The 18,168-nt window shown below is 31.5% G+C and overlaps 1 protein-coding gene across 2 annotated transcripts; it reads left to right on the top strand.

Annotated features, from left to right (window-relative positions):
- The first annotated feature begins 334 nt into the window (after positions 1-334).
- LOC122855071 lies at positions 335-17,893 on the top strand. 2 transcript variants are annotated; one of them, XM_044156229.1, is made up of 5 exons: positions 335-524; positions 802-1,074; positions 8,332-8,515; positions 14,425-14,964; positions 16,312-17,893. In XM_044156229.1, the coding sequence occupies exons 1-5, from the start codon at positions 522-524 to the stop codon at positions 16,686-16,688; spliced, it is 1,377 nt and encodes a 458-aa protein (XP_044012164.1). In that variant the 5' UTR covers positions 335-521; the 3' UTR covers positions 16,689-17,893. The 2 variants fall into 2 exon arrangements, with proteins under 2 accessions (XP_044012164.1, XP_044012163.1); XM_044156228.1 differs by having other exon boundaries at positions 335-611.
- Positions 17,894-18,168: the final 275 nt, after the last annotated feature.

Raw genomic sequence — 18,168 nt, 5'->3', positions numbered from 1 at the left:
TAAATATCTATATGGTGATATACTGTGTAAGTCAGTATACAGTATACAATCATATATGGTTGTAAATGTTTGAATCCATACTGTTTTTTCCGGATCATCAAATAGAGTAAAAAACTAATAATGAAAGTGTTCAATTGACGATGATTGTTGATTCATAATAGACAAATGAACTTTAATTATCTTGCTACATCATTATACATTATGAAGACATAAGCCGAAACTTCTTCTATTTTTTAATATAATATGAAAAAAAAAATTATTTAAAAAAATAAATATTAGTGTATTTCATGCTTTTGATCACGTCATGTATGGCATTGATTCCATAACCTCTCAATGTGTGTCATCGCATACTTCTTAAATTCATTAGATAGTAATATTCTACTCATTATTTCATCGTTGACTTAAAACACTTGGGTTTTGTTCATATGACTCTCAAACGCGCAAGTGTATAAAAGTGTGTATGTCCAACCTGTGATAATTATTTTAGAAAAAAGAGTTATAATATTCAATTTACATTCATTATGGTATCGAGTACTGTTAAACAAGTTAAAACCTTTAAAATCGATTTTTTTTTTCTGTTATCTTTTTTAATTTTTAATCGAGTTTCAACGGTGAGATTTAAAAAAAACTTTTAATTTCAGGTGGTAAACGATTTCGGAGAATGTAATTTTTTAGAATCAAATACTATGTATCAAAAAAAAATTCATATAATTTTCTTTTTAACATTTATCTGGGTCACAATCGTAACTGAAGTGTATTTGAAACCCTTATCTTATAATTTTAAACGTGGCGTTGTTTTAGATTTACGATCCGAGTGTGACAACAACAAAATTAGCACCACATAGGGAATTATTGCCTTCGTATCTACAAAGTCAAAGCACTCCACCAACTACTTTTAAACAGCAACAGTACCATGAAGATGCAGAACAATTTTGGAAAAAACTATCACAAAATGATAATGAACAAAAACAAGAAAAGAACCATAAGTACTCACGTTACCAGATTGTTGTCAATAAGAGAGGTGGTGAGAGGACAATTAATGATGAAAGAATTCACAACTTCGATCCAGTACTAGTGAGTAATCATCTGATTATTGAAGAAAAAATGATCACGGTTTCAGACTAGGAATTTAATTTTTACCAATAGATTTCCAATGTTAACTGAGTTTCATTCATATTCTCTTGAATAGTAATAGAAGCTTAAAAAACAATCAAATAGGTTTCAAAATTCATTTAAAAACTATTTATTTGGTTTCCTGATCGATAACAGATATTATACTCATTTCAAAGTGTTTGTTAATATACATATACAACGATATCATGAGAAAAAAATAATTGATGAATAAATGTTCACACATTGCTAAGAAAAAACGACGAAAAATAAATTTAAATTTTTTTTCAAAATGTCGCAGCCGGAAATAAACGAAAAAAAAAATCTTAAGGGGTGTGTACACATGCAAGAATATTTATCACCAGATATCTCTAAACGTTTTACTACAGTAGTTGTTTCTGGTAATAAAGTTTCTAGAAAAAGCGATTGAGAAAGGCTCGTGAATGGCCTTTCAAAATGGACGGTTTTTTTTTTAATACGGCGCTTTCAATAACTTCCGATAAAATGCTTTCGGTGACTTTGTTTTGGGCTCAAATTCAGCGTCATTGAAAACTCTATCGCGCTCTTACAGATTCAGCTCGTTATTAATTTGTTATTTGAATAAAATACATCAAGATCAAAAAATAAAAAAAAATAAATTTTTAATTTTTTTTTTCATCAAAAACTACATCATAGAAGAATAATTTTATATACAGGTGATGAGTATTTAAAAGACGTATCTTTCGAGCACTACATGAAGTCGCTGCGATTATTTTATCGAGAGTTATCGATTAAGTAACGTTACGCTAACAATGTAATAACAACGGGAACCTCGATAACTCTTGTTAGAATATTCGTAGTGTGTTCGTATAGGGATCTGACCTATTCACCATGGCATCTGGTGGCGCACAGTGAACTATTTCCAGACCATTGAAACTACATGAAAAAATTTTATATGGTATAGTTTGTTGACGATAGCATACTATAGTAAAACGGTCTGGAATGCGCCATATTGCCTCACAGATAAGCTTTTACACAAAAAATGTGTGCGTGAGCGACCAAACCCCGCCCATAGGTCAGATCCCTATATAACAAATTTTACTAATTAAAAATGTAATAACGCCTTAAAAGGTAAGTTTTACCTTTTTTCGAAGTAATGGAAGCGATTACGAAAATTAAATGTAAATTTAACATCGTCAAAACGTAAAACACAGCTTCAATCTAATAACATTTTTTTTTGGTAAATTTTACCTGTTTTCTCTAGGTGTTCATTGAAAAAGTAAAATTTACTTTTTTTCTGTAAATTTTACCTTTTATTTTTCTCCGTGTATTGATTTAATAATTGTTAATAAAAATACGATATGACAAGATTTAAAAAAAAAAAAAATTTGACTTTTTTTTATAATTTTTATAACGGTTTCTTATTATCGAATCGTAAACCAAGAGTATCTGCACAAAGTATAGAGTCTGGACGCACAGTCGAATTGCAACCCAGATAACCACAACTGGTAGGATGATATGCTACCGGTAATGTACTGGTAGCTTACCGGTAACTACTATTGGCCCTGGTGAAAATAATATGGCGGATTATGTCATAAGATGCCATAATATGCCATAAAATGACAGGAAAATTATGGCATATTATCTTCTGTCATTATTACTTTTCAGAATTTGTCGGAAAATGCCGGAATTTCTAAGGTTATTTGGACTTCCGACAAATTCTTACAAGATTTTTTTTTAGGGATTATGCCATATTATGTCATATTATGACATATTATGACATAATGCGCCATTTTTTAACGTCAATTTATGGCATTTTATGTCATAATATGACATAATTTACCAACTTTTTATGGCATTCTATGGCATATTATGGCATATTATGCCATAATATGACATAATCCGCCAACTTTTTATAGCAATTTATGGCACATTGTGTCATAATATGGCATAATCCGCCGCAACTTTTTATGGCATTTTATGGCATCTAGCGAATTTCTGATATTTATTAAACATAAATATTTACGTATTATTCATTTTTACTTCTTTCAAACAATTACGGGAAACATTGATTATTTAAATTTTTGTATTATTATATCGTCATATTTTTTGGATATGAATATGATGGATCCATATCGTATATATAAGAACTAGTTGTGAGATGACCACATGCGAGAAACTTCAAAAAGCAATGTACAAGAAGAAATGTAAAAAAAATGGAATCACTCAAAAAATTTATTGCGTAATAATTTAATAACAAAGTCACATAATTAAAACAACGACGTGACCGAGAAGAAAATATTATTTACTAAAAAAACTATTATCAAAATGATTTTGCCATTACAAACTTTTTAGATGTCAGAATATGCCATATTCTGACATATTCTGACATATTCTTACATGATCTTTGGATGCCAGAATATGACAATTTCTGGCATATGAATTTTGTCGGAATATGTCAGAATATGGCATATTCTGACATGATTTTCGGATGCCAGAATATGCCATTTTCTGGCAAATGAATTTTTGTCGGAATGTCAGACATATTCCGACAATATTCTGACATATTCTTACATGATTTTTGGATGCCATAATATGTCATTTTCTGGCAAATGAATTTTGTCGGAATATGTCAGAATATGCCATATTCTGACATATTCTTACATGATTTTTGGATGCCAGAATATACCATTTTCTGGCAAATGAATTTTTGTCGGAATATGGCATATTTTGTCATATTATGTCAGATTATGTCATATTATGCCATATTATGACATAATCCGCCAAATTATTTTCACCAGGGGGTAGTTAACTGATAGCTCCTACCAGTAATTTTCAACCAGTATATTACTGGAATTCTACTGGTAGATACTACCGGTAAAAACTACCAGTAATCTACCAGTAAAATTCCAGTAAAAAAAATTACTGGTAGGAACTACCAGTAGTCTACTAGTAGATTACTGGTAAATCATGTTAGTAAACCCGAAAGCGTCAACATTTAAGTATTTGCCATGATAAATGACACGCTTGCTAGTAATTATATTATTGAATAAATTAATACTTACGGCATACAGCTAAAGTATGAATGCAGCTAAGAGAATTTATTTTTTTTAAAACAAAAACGTCTTAGAAAAAAATGTAGCTAAGGAATTAATGTTGCTTAAAATATAATTTTTCTAGACACATTGATTCTTGAGCTACATTTCTTCCTTAGCTACTGGTTGTCCTCTATATAAATTTATTGATTTAATGAATAGAATACATGGAATTGAATTTTTAAAAAATAAAAGTGTCTAAGGAAAAGTGGTAGCTAAGTAAAGAATTTAGCTAAGGGATTAATGTTGCTTAAAACATAATTTTTCTGGCCGCATTAATTCCTCACCTACATCTTTTCCTTAGCTACTGCTTTTCTTTGCACATTTTTATTTATTCAATAAATGATATTTAAGTAATTTTATTTTTAAAAAATAAAAATGTCCGAGGGAAAGCAGTAGCTAAAGAAAAGATGTAGCTAAGGAATTAAGGTTGCCAAAAAATTATATTTTCAGCAACATTACCTCCTTAAAACATAATTCTTTGGCAACATTCATTCCTTAGCTGCATCTTTTCCTTAGCTACTGCTTTTCCTTGGAAATTTTTATTATTTAAAAATAAAATTACATGAATATTATTTATTTAATTAAAAAAAATTTCCACGGAAAAGCAGTAGCTAAGGAAAGAATGTAGCTAAGGAATTGAGCTTGCCAAAAAATTATATTTTCAGCAACATTATCTCCTTAAAACATAATTCTTTGGCAACATTAATTCCTTAGCTACATCTTTTCCTTAGCTACTGCTTTTCCTTGGGCATTTTTATATATTCAATAAATAATATTTATGTAAAAAATAAAACTGTCCAAGTAACTAAGTAATTATATTTTAAGCAACATTATTTCCTTAAAACATAATTCTTTGGCAACATTAATTTCTTAGCTACATCTTTTTTTCAGCTACTGCTTTTTCTTGGACATTTTATTTATTTAAAAATAAAGTTACATGAATATTATTTATTTAATATATAAAAATGTCCAAGGAAAAGCAGTAGCTTAGGAAAGAATGTAGCTAAGGAATTAAGGTTGCCAAAAAATTACATTTTCAGCAAAAACATTATCTCCTCAAAACATAATTCTTTGGCAACATTAATTTCTTAGCTACATCTTTTTTTCAGCTACTGCTTTTTCTTGGACATTTTTAATATTTAAAAATAAAGTTACATGAATATTATTTATTTAATATATAGTAAAATTATGAAAAGCAGTAGCTTAGACAGAAGCAGTGAATTGGCGTTGCCAAAAAATTATATTTTCAGCAAAAACATTATCTCCTCAAAACATAATTCTTTGGCAACATTAATTCCTTAGCTACATCATTTCCTTAGCTCCTGCTTTTTCTTGGACATTTTCATCTTTAAAAAATAAAATGACATGTATTTTATTTATTAAATACAGTATACTGCTTGTCCTTGGGATTTTAATTTTCTAAAAGTAAAATAACATATTTTTTATTCATCAAATAAATAAAAATCCCAAGGACAAGCAGTAGCTAAGGAAACGATGTAGCTAAGAAATTATCATGGCCAGAAAAATTATTTTGTGAGCAACTTCGATTCCTTAGTTACTGCTTGTCCTTGATTCATTTAATAAATAAAATACATGTTATTTCATTTTTGAAAAATAAAAACGTCAAAGGAAAAGTAGTCGCTAAGTAAGGAAAGAATGTGGACAAAGATTTAATGTTGCTTGAAACATAATTTTTCTGGCCACATCAATTCCTTAGCTACTTCTTTATCTCAGCTATTCATTTTAATCAGATTTTCTTTATTAAAATAAGTTGCTATAATTTTATTTGTATAAAATTAAAATATTCAAAAAAAATCAATGGATTTAGTTCTGGTAATATGAAAGTAATTCAACGATTATTGAGACATTTAATAGCAACTTATTATTTTTCAAACTGTGAATTTTTTGAGTGCCACAAACTACAAGTAAACCACCGGTAGATTATTGGTAAGTCTTTCCGGTATGTTCTACCAGTAGTCTACTGATGGATCACTCGTAAAAATTACCGGTATTTCCTACCAATTATCTACCAGTAGACTACTGGTAGGTGGTTTTCTGGGAAGCGAATAGGTGTCAACGCATAACCTGGTGGAAATTTGTCCGCCGTGTCTCCGCCTATTCACCACTTTTTTCTGCTTTTTTCCAAAAAATGACCCATGGTTGGAGAAATGGTCAAAATATTTTTACACTACTTCTCCATCTATAATTTATTCCGACTTGTTCCACCATTTCTACAACCTTCTCCGCTGTTTCTCAACCTAAAATTTATTCCGACTTTTTTCTACCATTTCTACACTTGAAATTTATTACTATTTTTTCCAATATTTTTTTAACCTTCTTCGCCTTTTTTCTAACCTCCCACCTACTTCAACCTTTATCCACCATTTTTCCAATTTTTCTCTACCTAAAATTTATACCTTCTTTTTTCCATCATGAAACGATCACGAGAATTTTGAAGACCAAGTACCTTAAGTATATCAACTTTTTGGAAAAAAAATGTCTGAATTTTATTTTCCAAAAGATATGAACATCATCATCCTTTACGCTATATAACAATTAATAATTAGTAATTTGTTTTGGAAAAAATTAAAAATTATCAAAGTTGGAAAACGGTTAAACAAATAGCGGAGAAAGTTGTTGAAATTTCCACCAGGAAAATTTGAACAAAAAAAAATTATTAAAAACAATACAAAACATACAAATTTTAGTTTATGTTCATCTGGACAAAATAATCTTTTATAAACTTGATAATCATGTACAATTTATTCTTAATTTTTTTATTCAACATTTATGAAAAAATCGAAAGTGTGCGCACACTGCACGTCAGTAGCATAACGATATTAACGCATGACCTGATTTAATCCTGACCAGAATCTTATCAGGCTAAATAAATCAAATAATTTGTTTTTTGTTTCAAGTTTACTTGTCCAGGATACCTTATGGTTGCCTGTGACATACTCAACATTGGTCAAATTGTATCTTTTATTATTGACTGATTTTATCAAAAATAACGTTCTTCTGAATATAACATTGGCAAATATATAAAAAAATTTAAGAAAATTTGACATAATTCGACGAATGTTGACAAAATTTGACAAATTTCGGCCAATATTGGCTCTACGCAGCAGTCAAAATTGGCAAAATTTGGCTGTACTCCACAAGTTTTGTGAAAATTATTTTCTCGCCCTGCTGAAATTAATCTGGCGGATTGTTGAAAAGCGAACACCGTGGTGACCATGTCTGTCTGACAAAATTTGCCAAATTCTGCCAGATTATTTACCAAGAAAGTACATTTAAAAAAATAAAAATTTTTTTCACCAATTGAACGAAAATTTACGGCTTGTCGATGACTTGAGCCCGGATTAGGTATAATCAGACGGTTGATTGAAATTCTTATGCAAATAAATTCTATCAATCCTTAATACACAGTCCTCACACGAGTCTGACACAAAATTCAAAATGGCGGAGTTTCAGGTATGAACATAGTTTTTTGAAATAGGTACTATATTTTTCTTTGTACCAAAAAGTTTTTAACATCAAAACTAACGCTTTTTATTCGAAAATTTTTCGATAAAATCAATTTTTTTTCGGCTTGATTTTATCTGTTGATAGATTTTTCTCAAAAAATTTGCCTCCAATCAAAAAACATGTTTTAGAAAAAAAGTGGGGTTAAGATAAAATCATACAAAAAAAAAAAAAAAAAATTCAAAAAATTTAAAAATGGCGGAGTTAGAAGTATGAACGAAGTTTCGAAAAGAAAATTGATTTTTCTGAAAAATTTTATTTAGAAAAAGTGTTAGTCCCGAAGTGAACAATTTTTTAGTAAAAAAAAAAACCACACCGAACCTCAAAAAAAAATATGTATATATTTCAAACTCCGCTTTTTTGAATTTAAAATTTTTTTTTTTTTTTTCTTTTTTCGGTCTTCCTTTTTTTTCTTTTTTCGGTCTTTCTAAACCGTACAACTTTTCTAACAATCATTTTTTAATTAAAGCCATATTTTAAAAATGGGACAGTTGGTTTGATTTTCTGAACATATGCGGTAGCCTTAGAATTGGAGAAGCATTGAATTTGTAATTAAATTGTTTTTTTTGCCATATTAGATGAATTGTAAGCACTGGAGTTACTTTTTTTTCATCCATAGCAAAGACGAGATGTTCAATGTCCTGAAAGATTGACCTATGGATTATTTCCTTATCCATCTGATTGCACAAAATATATTCATTGCGCCAAGGGCGTTCTATCGATTCAAAATTGTAGTAGTGGCACAGTTTTCAATCCCATTAATAAAAACTGTGATCTTTCGAATAACAACAGAAGTTGCAAAGGTACGTCCAATACATAAGCCTTGTTTTTCAAAAAAATGTTTTAAACTACTATACATTAAGAACTTCTTAATTCAATAACAAAAAATTTTTCAAATAAACACAAAATTGTCTTGATTCATAACGGAATGTTTTCATTTTCAGAAGTCTAGACAGTAGACTTCTCTTGGTTTATGACCAATTATGACTTGGTTCGAGACAAAAATGGTACAATTCAAGACTATTTACCCGAGTGGAAATTTCAGTCCGATTCGTATCCGGTTTACCTGATTACATATCCGAATCGGATCAGGCTGGCCGAATGTATACTTAAACTGGATCCGAATTTATATTTAAACCGGATCCGAATTTTGTATAATAATAATTTTTGTATAATATATGCTTTTTTAATGATTTTTTTCAACAATCTCTGGGTTATTCTGTTCAAAGTCGGCAACTCTATCCTATTGACCACGGCGGCGTACATGGAATCGCTGAAATCAAAAGTCCTTTACAAGCGTAGAAAGTTACACGGAGAAAAATTTTCACTCAATATTACTATGGTGCCACATTACCATAGAACCATATTATGATTATTAAAAAATTTACTGTCATTTCAACGAAAAAAAACAATTGTAGTCTTGAAAAATTAAAATGTACCATAGCGATTTTGTCATGTTTTTTTTTTGCTATTCCCCGATGAAAAAATTACAACGCATAAAGAAATTTTTACAGAAACCAAATTTAAAATTTAAAATAATCCAGTCTAAAAATTACATTGCACCATAGCAAAAAATATTTTTTTCTTTTTTTGCTTTGTTTATTTCTAAATTTTACTTTGTTGTTATGGACAAGATTAAAATGATCCTCTGAAAATTTACAATGTACCATAGTAATTTTAATAACTTTCTTGGATTTCCTGTAGGTGTCACTACACTCAGAGAAGGATAAGTTAACAGTTAACATACCAATATGTTTACATTAAACATACAAAAGTTTAATGTTAAGATATATATATTAACAATAAACATAGATATCTTAACTGTTAACATACGTATGTTTATAGTTAACATACGTATCTTTACGCGGCCAAATATTTTGATGCGCCAGTCTACTACTTGTCATCTTTTTTTTTTGACATTAAATTGTGATACTATTCTAATTGTAATATAATATAATATGTACTCGTGTTGTCATAAATTTATTTAAATTTAGTTTTTTTGTAAATTCATTCTTAATTTTACATTCAATTTTTATATTTACATACGTAAATGTCTTCAACTATCAGCCTAACCTTCAAATTGTGTCAATTACAGATATCTTAATAGTTAACATACGCATATTAACTATTAAGATACGTATGTTTAATGTTAATATATATATCTTTGATGTAAACTTATCATCCACCACCCATTTTAACATGGCATATGTTAACATTAAACAGGATATGTTAACTGTTAACATATCCTTCTCTGTGTGTAACAAATACAAAGCAACATATTTAAAATTACAATGGGCCATAGCAAAATTGATGAAGGACTCAGAAATGTCAACTGCCCCCACTTTTTAGTCGACTGCGCAGGCGTGACTTTGCTTATTTTCAAATTGTTAATGTAAAACAAATAATATTTCCCTTACAGATACGTTGTTGTGGCGCAGCGGATAACTCGTAGGATTTGCATCCCGATGATATGGGGTTCAAATCCTAGGCTTGAAAATGTTTTTTTTACAATATTTTTTTACGAGCGTTTATAAACATAATAAATTTTGCGTTTGCCCATCGCAAGAATTACTATGGTACATCGCGAAAGGTCGTACGGCCAATAAGTGGCGTTTTTCAATGAAAATTGCTATGGACTGTCTCAAAATTTAATATGATGCTCTTATGGTTCCAGCTTACTGTAACACAACGCAAAAATTGCTATGGTATTATATTAAAAAAAAATGTAAATTTTTCTCCGTGTATTTAAAAATTACAATAGAAAAACTTGATATAATTAATACTATATATATATATATATGCAACAATGTATTTAATATTATCCCGGATAACCCGGAGATAACTTTAAAAAAAAAAATAAAGTCTAATTAAAGTCCGGCATTCCGGATCTGATTCGGATCAGGAAAGAGTAAGGAAAGCTGGATCCGGTTAGCCTTAGCCATAACGGATCCGATTCGGATCGGGATTCGGCCAAACCGGATTCAATTTCCACTCGGGTACGTCTTGATTTTAGTAGCAGACCTCTTGATTCAAGACGCGATTGTTGTTAACCAAGATCAAATGAAGAAATACAATCGTCATACATGGATAAACTTTTCAAAAAAAAAATTTTTATCCTTATAATTAATTTAGTGTTTGTCATAATGTTGTTACTATTTTCTTTATTCTATTTTTTTTTTTGTCAGAAAATTTTCAACCCACGAAGAGACGTAAACCTACCACTTTAAATGCTATCTTTAAGGCGTTACTAGCGCTGATTTTGGGGGATATATGGAGGAGATAAGTCCTATCTTTTTTACATATAGTGACATATGGCTGCCAATTGTAGATAAACAATATTCAAATATTTTTAAAGATGGTAAAATAATATTTATCAACGAAACAATGATATGTCAGAACTTAAATGTGTCTCATTATGAATTTCCCATTGATTAAATTTTTTTTTTTTAGTTGATTTTTCACAATCGTTGACAATTTTAAATTCGATCAAAATTTAAGAGTTGCCGCTTTCAGAATATATGTGCCTATGTGCTCTGAATATGTGTGTGTGTGTTTGTGTGTCGAAACTGATAGATGTTCTAATATATTGCAGTATTTTTACTTTTAAACTGTTATTGTAAAATAAAAAGGTCTCGAAGCCCTATTAATTTTTTTCTCAAAAATTTCTTTTTTTGATGTGTAAACATCTTTAGGCGCGGGTTGGGTTAGAGTAAAAGGAAAAAACATAGAGTTTAGACGTCAGATCCGGTAACGGATCTGGGCAGGAATCCATTTTCTGTTTGCGTTTTTACATGGCTGCCATAATTCTAAACATGGCTGCCGTAATTTTAAACATGGCGCCTCCGTGATCCAAGCTTTGAACACTAGATACACTACACACACATTACACGCAACTACATTTTTCAGTGATATTTTGGTAATATATAGTAATTTCGAGTGATTTAAACGCGCGTGTGAATTTACCCGCTCGACATTGTCGAGCGGGTGGATTAAATCACGGAGGCGCCATGTTTAGAATTATGGCAGCCACTTTTGCGTGTCGTGAGTTCGCACCCTCAGTCTACATTGCGCCTTGCAGCGCCATGGTAATCGGTCGGTAACCGTTACCATCAGCCGTTCTGTAGTATAGATGAATTTAAATGCGCGTATTTATATATTTAATTTATTTATTATTATTATATATATATATGCGCCGTTGTATATATTAATATACAAGTATTTTATTTGCATTTATTAGTTATACTTGCATTTGTTAGGCGAAGTAAAGTTCATATTGTACATATATGTATATTGTATATACATGCATATGCAAGTATTTTTCATTTACAAGATTAATATACCTATTATTATTGTTTATATAAAATAATATTTCCTAAATACAAAACATAATATGGAATTATTATACAATAATAATTTATTTATAATATTGACTAATTTTATGTTTTAAAAAAAGAGAAATAGACATTGATGACTGATGTGTTAGTTTGAAAGAGAAAATTATTATTGTAATTGTACAGAAGAATTTCAGAAGATATTATCATAACCGAGACAACATGTTTTTTTATTCGGTTTTTATAGAAAATTTTCTCACGATTACGGGAAAAATACGGAAAAAATTCCTACGAATGCGCAGTGGTTAAAAATGGAGTTGAAATATGGAAAAAACGGCTATTTATCGGTTATAAATCGTGTAGTTATTGAAATAACGATTCATTCTCGAATTTAATAATGGCCATCAATGAATCTCGTCAAGTAAAAAAACAGTCAACATAAAAAAATTCGATATCGCGAATAGTTTTCGAGTTATAATAACTTATATATTTCGATATATTAAGTTTTTTTTTTTAATATTAATAAAGGCAATCGATAAAACTCGCCAAGCTAAAAAAAAAGCCCAATAAAAATTTTTATATCTCGAATAGTTATTAAATTATCGATATTTTTTTTAAAATGTATACAATTTTTTTTTCTCAAAAAAAAAGTCGAAATTTTTGTTTTTTTTTTCAAAAAAACTGCTAATTATTGATTGTCGCGTATTGTTAAGCACGAATATATATTTTTTTTTCGAAAATAATGAATATATCCAAGTTTTTTTTACTTGGTCGCTAGGTTTTTTACTGAGCTATATTTTTTACTTAGCTATATTTTTTACTTAGCTATATTTATAGCCAAACACACAATACCTACATAATTTTACCAGCTATATCTTTTACTTAGCTATATTTTTTACTTAGCTATTTTTTTTACTTAGCTATATATTTATAGCCAAACACACAATATCTACATAATTTTACCAGCTATATTTTCAACTTAGCTATATTTTTAACTTAGCTATATTTTTTACTTAGCTATATTTTTTACTTAGCTATATTTTTTACTTAGCTTTATTTTTTTACTTAGCTCTATTATATTATCAATTATGAAAAAAATTATCATTCACATTAGAAAGATATCGATAATTCGAAAACTATTCGCGCGATCAAAAAATTGTATTCGATTTTTTTCTCTCCTTGATGAGTTTAATCGACTTCCATTATTAAATGAATAAATAAAAAAAAATCGATATATCGAAATTTTAAAAAATATTATAACTCGAAAAGTATTCGAGATTTCGAAATTTTTTTAAAAACATTTTCTTCTCCCCGACGATCTCTATTGATTGCCATTATTGAATTTGAGAATAATTCGTTATTTCAATAACTATACGACATATAACCGATAAATAGCCGTTTTTTTCATATTTCAACTTCATTTTTAACAACTTTGCGCATTCGTAGGAATTTTTCGTAGAAACACGCCGAATTAATCGGAGCCTGGTGGGGGTTTAATTGGGCCGGAGTGGGGGTTTGATATCAAACTGTCCCAGGATCCGCCTTGCTTCACTACTTCTGTGTACATTTTTCTTGAAATGGCTAACCAGGTAATGGCAAACTAAACTTGACTCTCATAAAAAAGTAGTCAACTTTAACAATTAATTAAAAAATTAACAAAAAATTCAAGATTGTTATGTCAAGAAGTTACTACAAAAATTTCCACAATAGTAGTACGTTTTCTACCAGCACTGGTAACGCTTCAATACCTATACTTTATATTCTGATTCCTAATCTACTTAACTACCACGCGATAAAGATTCACGAAAGTTATGATTTCTTCTATGATGCCGTGGTCATTTTTATAAGTAAACGTCTTGGTTTATGACTAAATGTGTATTGGTACAATTAAAATTAATTCAATAAAAAATATTTCAATAATTAAATCAATAAATGAAAGCAAACAAATAAATGAACAGAAGTAAGTTTAAATATATTATATAAATAAAATAAATAGAAATGAACCAAGACGCTTACTTCCAAAATCAAGGGGAAAAAAGTTTTAAATTGTATCATTTTCGTCTTGAACCAAGACATAATTGGTTACAAACCAAGAGGTTTACCGCTAAAAATGAGAACATTTCGTTATGAATCAAAACAATTTCGTTTTTATTGGAGGAATTCTTTTCATGATTCAAGAAAATTTTTGGTTTTTATTTTAAAAATTTTTAATTTAATCCAAGACATTTTTTTCATAATCCAAAACATTTTTTTGCAAGAACAAAACTTCCGTTAATAACAAGTTTTTGTATCAATTTTAGAATTTTTTCCGTTTCAGTGCATGTAACGACAATAATCTCGAACGGAAATAATTTTTTAAAATTATTATTATTATGTTTTAGATATTCGTGCAATAGAAGACGACTTTCAATTTATGGTTTTCAATAAATCGTCATTCTACTCAATACATGAGAACGGAAATACCCAACGATTGAAGATCCCTCTAAGAATAAACCAGTCAATATCCTGTCCGATTGGTTACAGCGGAATTTTGCCTCATTCAAACGATTGTAAAAAATTTTTACAATGTCACCATGGAACAACAAATATTCAGGATTGTGGACCTGGAACTGCATTCAATCCCATCTCTAGCGTTTGTGATTGGCCTTACAACGTCCCAGGTTGTCATCATAAATCGAAGCAAGATGTTTATATTTCCCACGAGGAATCTGGACTTGACCAATCTGGTATTGAGGCAAGAAAATGGCACGGATATGGTCGAAACAATAATGATGCAAGTGGTATAATTAATAGTTGGGTTCATTTAACTAAAACTCACAATAATAATTTGAACAAACCAGATGAGCTGCAACATCCTTGGGATCAAGAGACGGAATACGGGAATTATCAACAACTCGGGTTTGAGCCTCACCATAACCCAGGTAGGAATTCTCGGGCTTGACGACCGTGTCAGGCTTGTGCAAGGGCTGTGTATCAAGCCTTGGTAGCCAAGGCATGTCTCAGGCCTGGGCCCGTCGATTTTACCCAACTTTACACGAGCCTTGGTAACTCAGTCTTGTGTCAAGCCTGTATTTTTTGTTTTTACCCGGTCTCACACGAGCCTCAGTAGCACAGGCTTGATACAAGCTTGTCCCCGTTGATTTTACCCGGTCTCACACGGGCCTTGGTAACTCAGTCTTGTGTCAAGCCTGTGTTTTTTGCTTTTACTCGGACTCACACGAGCCTTGGTAACTCAGTCTTGTGTCAAGCCTGTATTTTTTTATTTCACCCGGTCTCACACGGGCCTTGGTAACTCAGTCTTGTGTCAAGCCTGTGTTTTTTGCTTTTACCCGGACTCACACGAGCCTTGGTAACTCAGTCTTGTGTCAAGCCTGTATTTTTTTATTTCACCCGGTCTCACACGGGCCTTGGTAACTCAGTCTTGTGTCAAGCCTGTATTTTTTGCTTTTACCCGGCCTCACACGAGCCTTGGCTGCAGAGGCTTGAAACAAGCTTGTCCCCGTTGATTTTACCCGGTCTCACACGGGACTTGGTAACTCAGTCTTGTGTTTTTTGATTTTACACGGTCTTACACGAACCTTGAAACGCAGCCTTGTGTCAAGCTGGTGCCCATCGTTTCACCAAGCCTCACACGAGACTTGACTTGTGCATATATTTAATATATGAAAAAAAAAAAAAAAAAATAGTAATTAGTAATATAAGTGTTATATAAATTTTAAAGAGAAATTATCAGGCTTTGACTATTGTGTCAGGCTTTTGTGAGGACTGTGTATTCATATAAAAAATTTTGACTGACTCTTTCAGTAATACCCCGACGGTTGACTTGATAGCGCGTTCGACTTCTACGTGAGAGACCCTGGATCGATCCCACGTCACCTCCATTTGTTTTCGTTTAATTAATGTCGTTTATTTAAATTGTTTAAATAAAAAAAAAATAATGTTATAAACATAAACTAACAATAATAGTTTATTTATATTATTTTTTAGTTTTTTTTGCAAGCCTGTGTCAAGCCTGACACCGGCAAAAACTTAGTGAACATTCCAGGGCTCACCCAGGCTTGACACAAGCCGGGTAGTGAAGTTTGACACGAGCCTCAGAGCCCGACAAACAGGCTTGTCCCAGGCTTGTCCCCGTCGTCACTTCCTACCTGGGAAAAAATCAACGTCGGAAAATATTCACCTGGATTATCAAAACCTTGTACCACTTTGTCAATACCCAAACTATCTTTTAGACCAGCAACAAAATCAATCAAGGTCTTTGTCCACAGGTTTTTACCCTTACCATCAAGACCAACAACACCAAAGTACCTCGATTGTTATTCCCCAGCAAGATCTTGAAGACACCAGGGACCAAACTAGCACCTCCCGTTCAGAACAGAGCTGGAAACAAGATATAACTTCTGGTCATATCAATGTCGATGAAGACTACCACGAAGAAGAAAGACTGAATATCCAAAAAGTAGTAAAAGAAGGTAATAACATATTGAATCAAGAAAATAGAGGTTGGAAACAAAATTCTCAACATTCTAAAGATGGCCAGCAGAAAACAGGAGAATTAATCCGGAATCCTTGGAAGAATCAGCAATATGGAGAACATCACATACAAAAATCCACTCTCCCATCTTTCGAAAACCGAGGTGATTAATTTCTTCGTCATTGGAAAAAATGACTAATAAGTTTCATTACTTTTTTTTGCACTTTGATGATGACCTGCTGTTATAAAACGTTTAACATCTAATAATTCTACTAATTATATCTGTTTTTTTTTATAAAAATGATGCATTCTGTGAACAGGTTAAATATTTTTTATTTCTATAAAAATTTACAAAACCCTAGCGAAAATGGCGACACCGATCCAACACCAATCCGACAGTCGGTTTGTGTACTGATCTCATACAAAAACAACACAAAACCCATGTAGGAAGTGACGACGGGCACAAGCCTGGGACAAGCCTGATTACCCGGCTCTCGGGCCTGTGTCAGGCCTGAGACACAAGCGTGTGTCAAGTCTGGAATGTTCACGATGTATTTGCTGGTGTCGGACTAGTGTATCGGGCTTGACACAGGCTTGTGTTCCCAGGCTCCACACAGTCTTGTGTTCCCAGGCTCGACACAGTCTTGTGTTCCCAGGCTTGACATAGTCTTGTGTTCCCAGGCTTGACACAGTCTTGTGTTCCCAGGCTTGACACCGGCTTGCAAAAAAAATTATAAAAAAATACAAATAAACAATTATTATTAATTTATTAAGTTGACATTATTATTTTTTGGGCGATACAATTTGAATTAACGATAATTATATAAACGAAAATAAACTGCGTAACGGGATCCAGGTAGGAATCGACGACGGGCACAAGCCTGGGACAATCCTGATTACCCGGCTCTCGGGCCTGTGTCAGGCCTGAGACTCAAGCCTGTGTCAAGTCTAGAATGTTGACGATGTATTTGCTGGTGTCGGACTAGTGTATCGGGCTTGACACAGGCTTGTGTTCCCAGGCTTGCAAAAAAAATTATAAAAAAATATAAATAAACAATTATTATTAATTTATTAAGTTGACATTATTATTTTTTACGCGATACAATTTGAATTAACGATAATTATATGAACGAAAATAAACGGCGTAACGCGGGATCGATCCTAGGCCACTCACGTGATACTCCAATGCTCTATCAAGTCAACCACCGGGGTATTACTGAAAGAGTCAGTCCAAATTTTTTATATGAATAAATTTATTCGAAAGTCAATTCACAGTCCTTGTAAAAGCCTGGCACGATAGTCAAAACCTAATAATTGTTTTATTCAAAATTTCTATTTACAATTTATAGATCTATATTAATTTTTTTTTTTTTTAATTGAATATATGCACAAGTCAAGTCCCGTGTGAGGCTTGGTCAAACGGGCTTGACACAAGGCTCATGTGAGGCCGGGGAAAACAAAAAACCACGCTTGACACCGGCTTGGACTATTGAGGCCTGTGTGAGGCCGGTTGAAAACAACGGGGACAGTCTTGTGTCAAGCCTGTGTTAACAAGGCTCGTGTGAGGCCGGGGAAAACAATGGGCACAAGCTTGTGTCAAGCCTGTGCTCCCAAGGCTTGATACACGACCCTCGCACAAGCCTGGCACAGC

Source organism: Aphidius gifuensis, linkage group LG4, assembly GCF_014905175.1.
Source record: "Aphidius gifuensis isolate YNYX2018 linkage group LG4, ASM1490517v1, whole genome shotgun sequence".
In the NCBI taxonomy this organism is placed as follows: domain Eukaryota; kingdom Metazoa; phylum Arthropoda; class Insecta; order Hymenoptera; family Braconidae; genus Aphidius; species Aphidius gifuensis.
The sequence above is the reverse complement of the archived record's forward strand: the minus strand, read 5'-3'. Positions and strand labels throughout refer to the sequence as shown.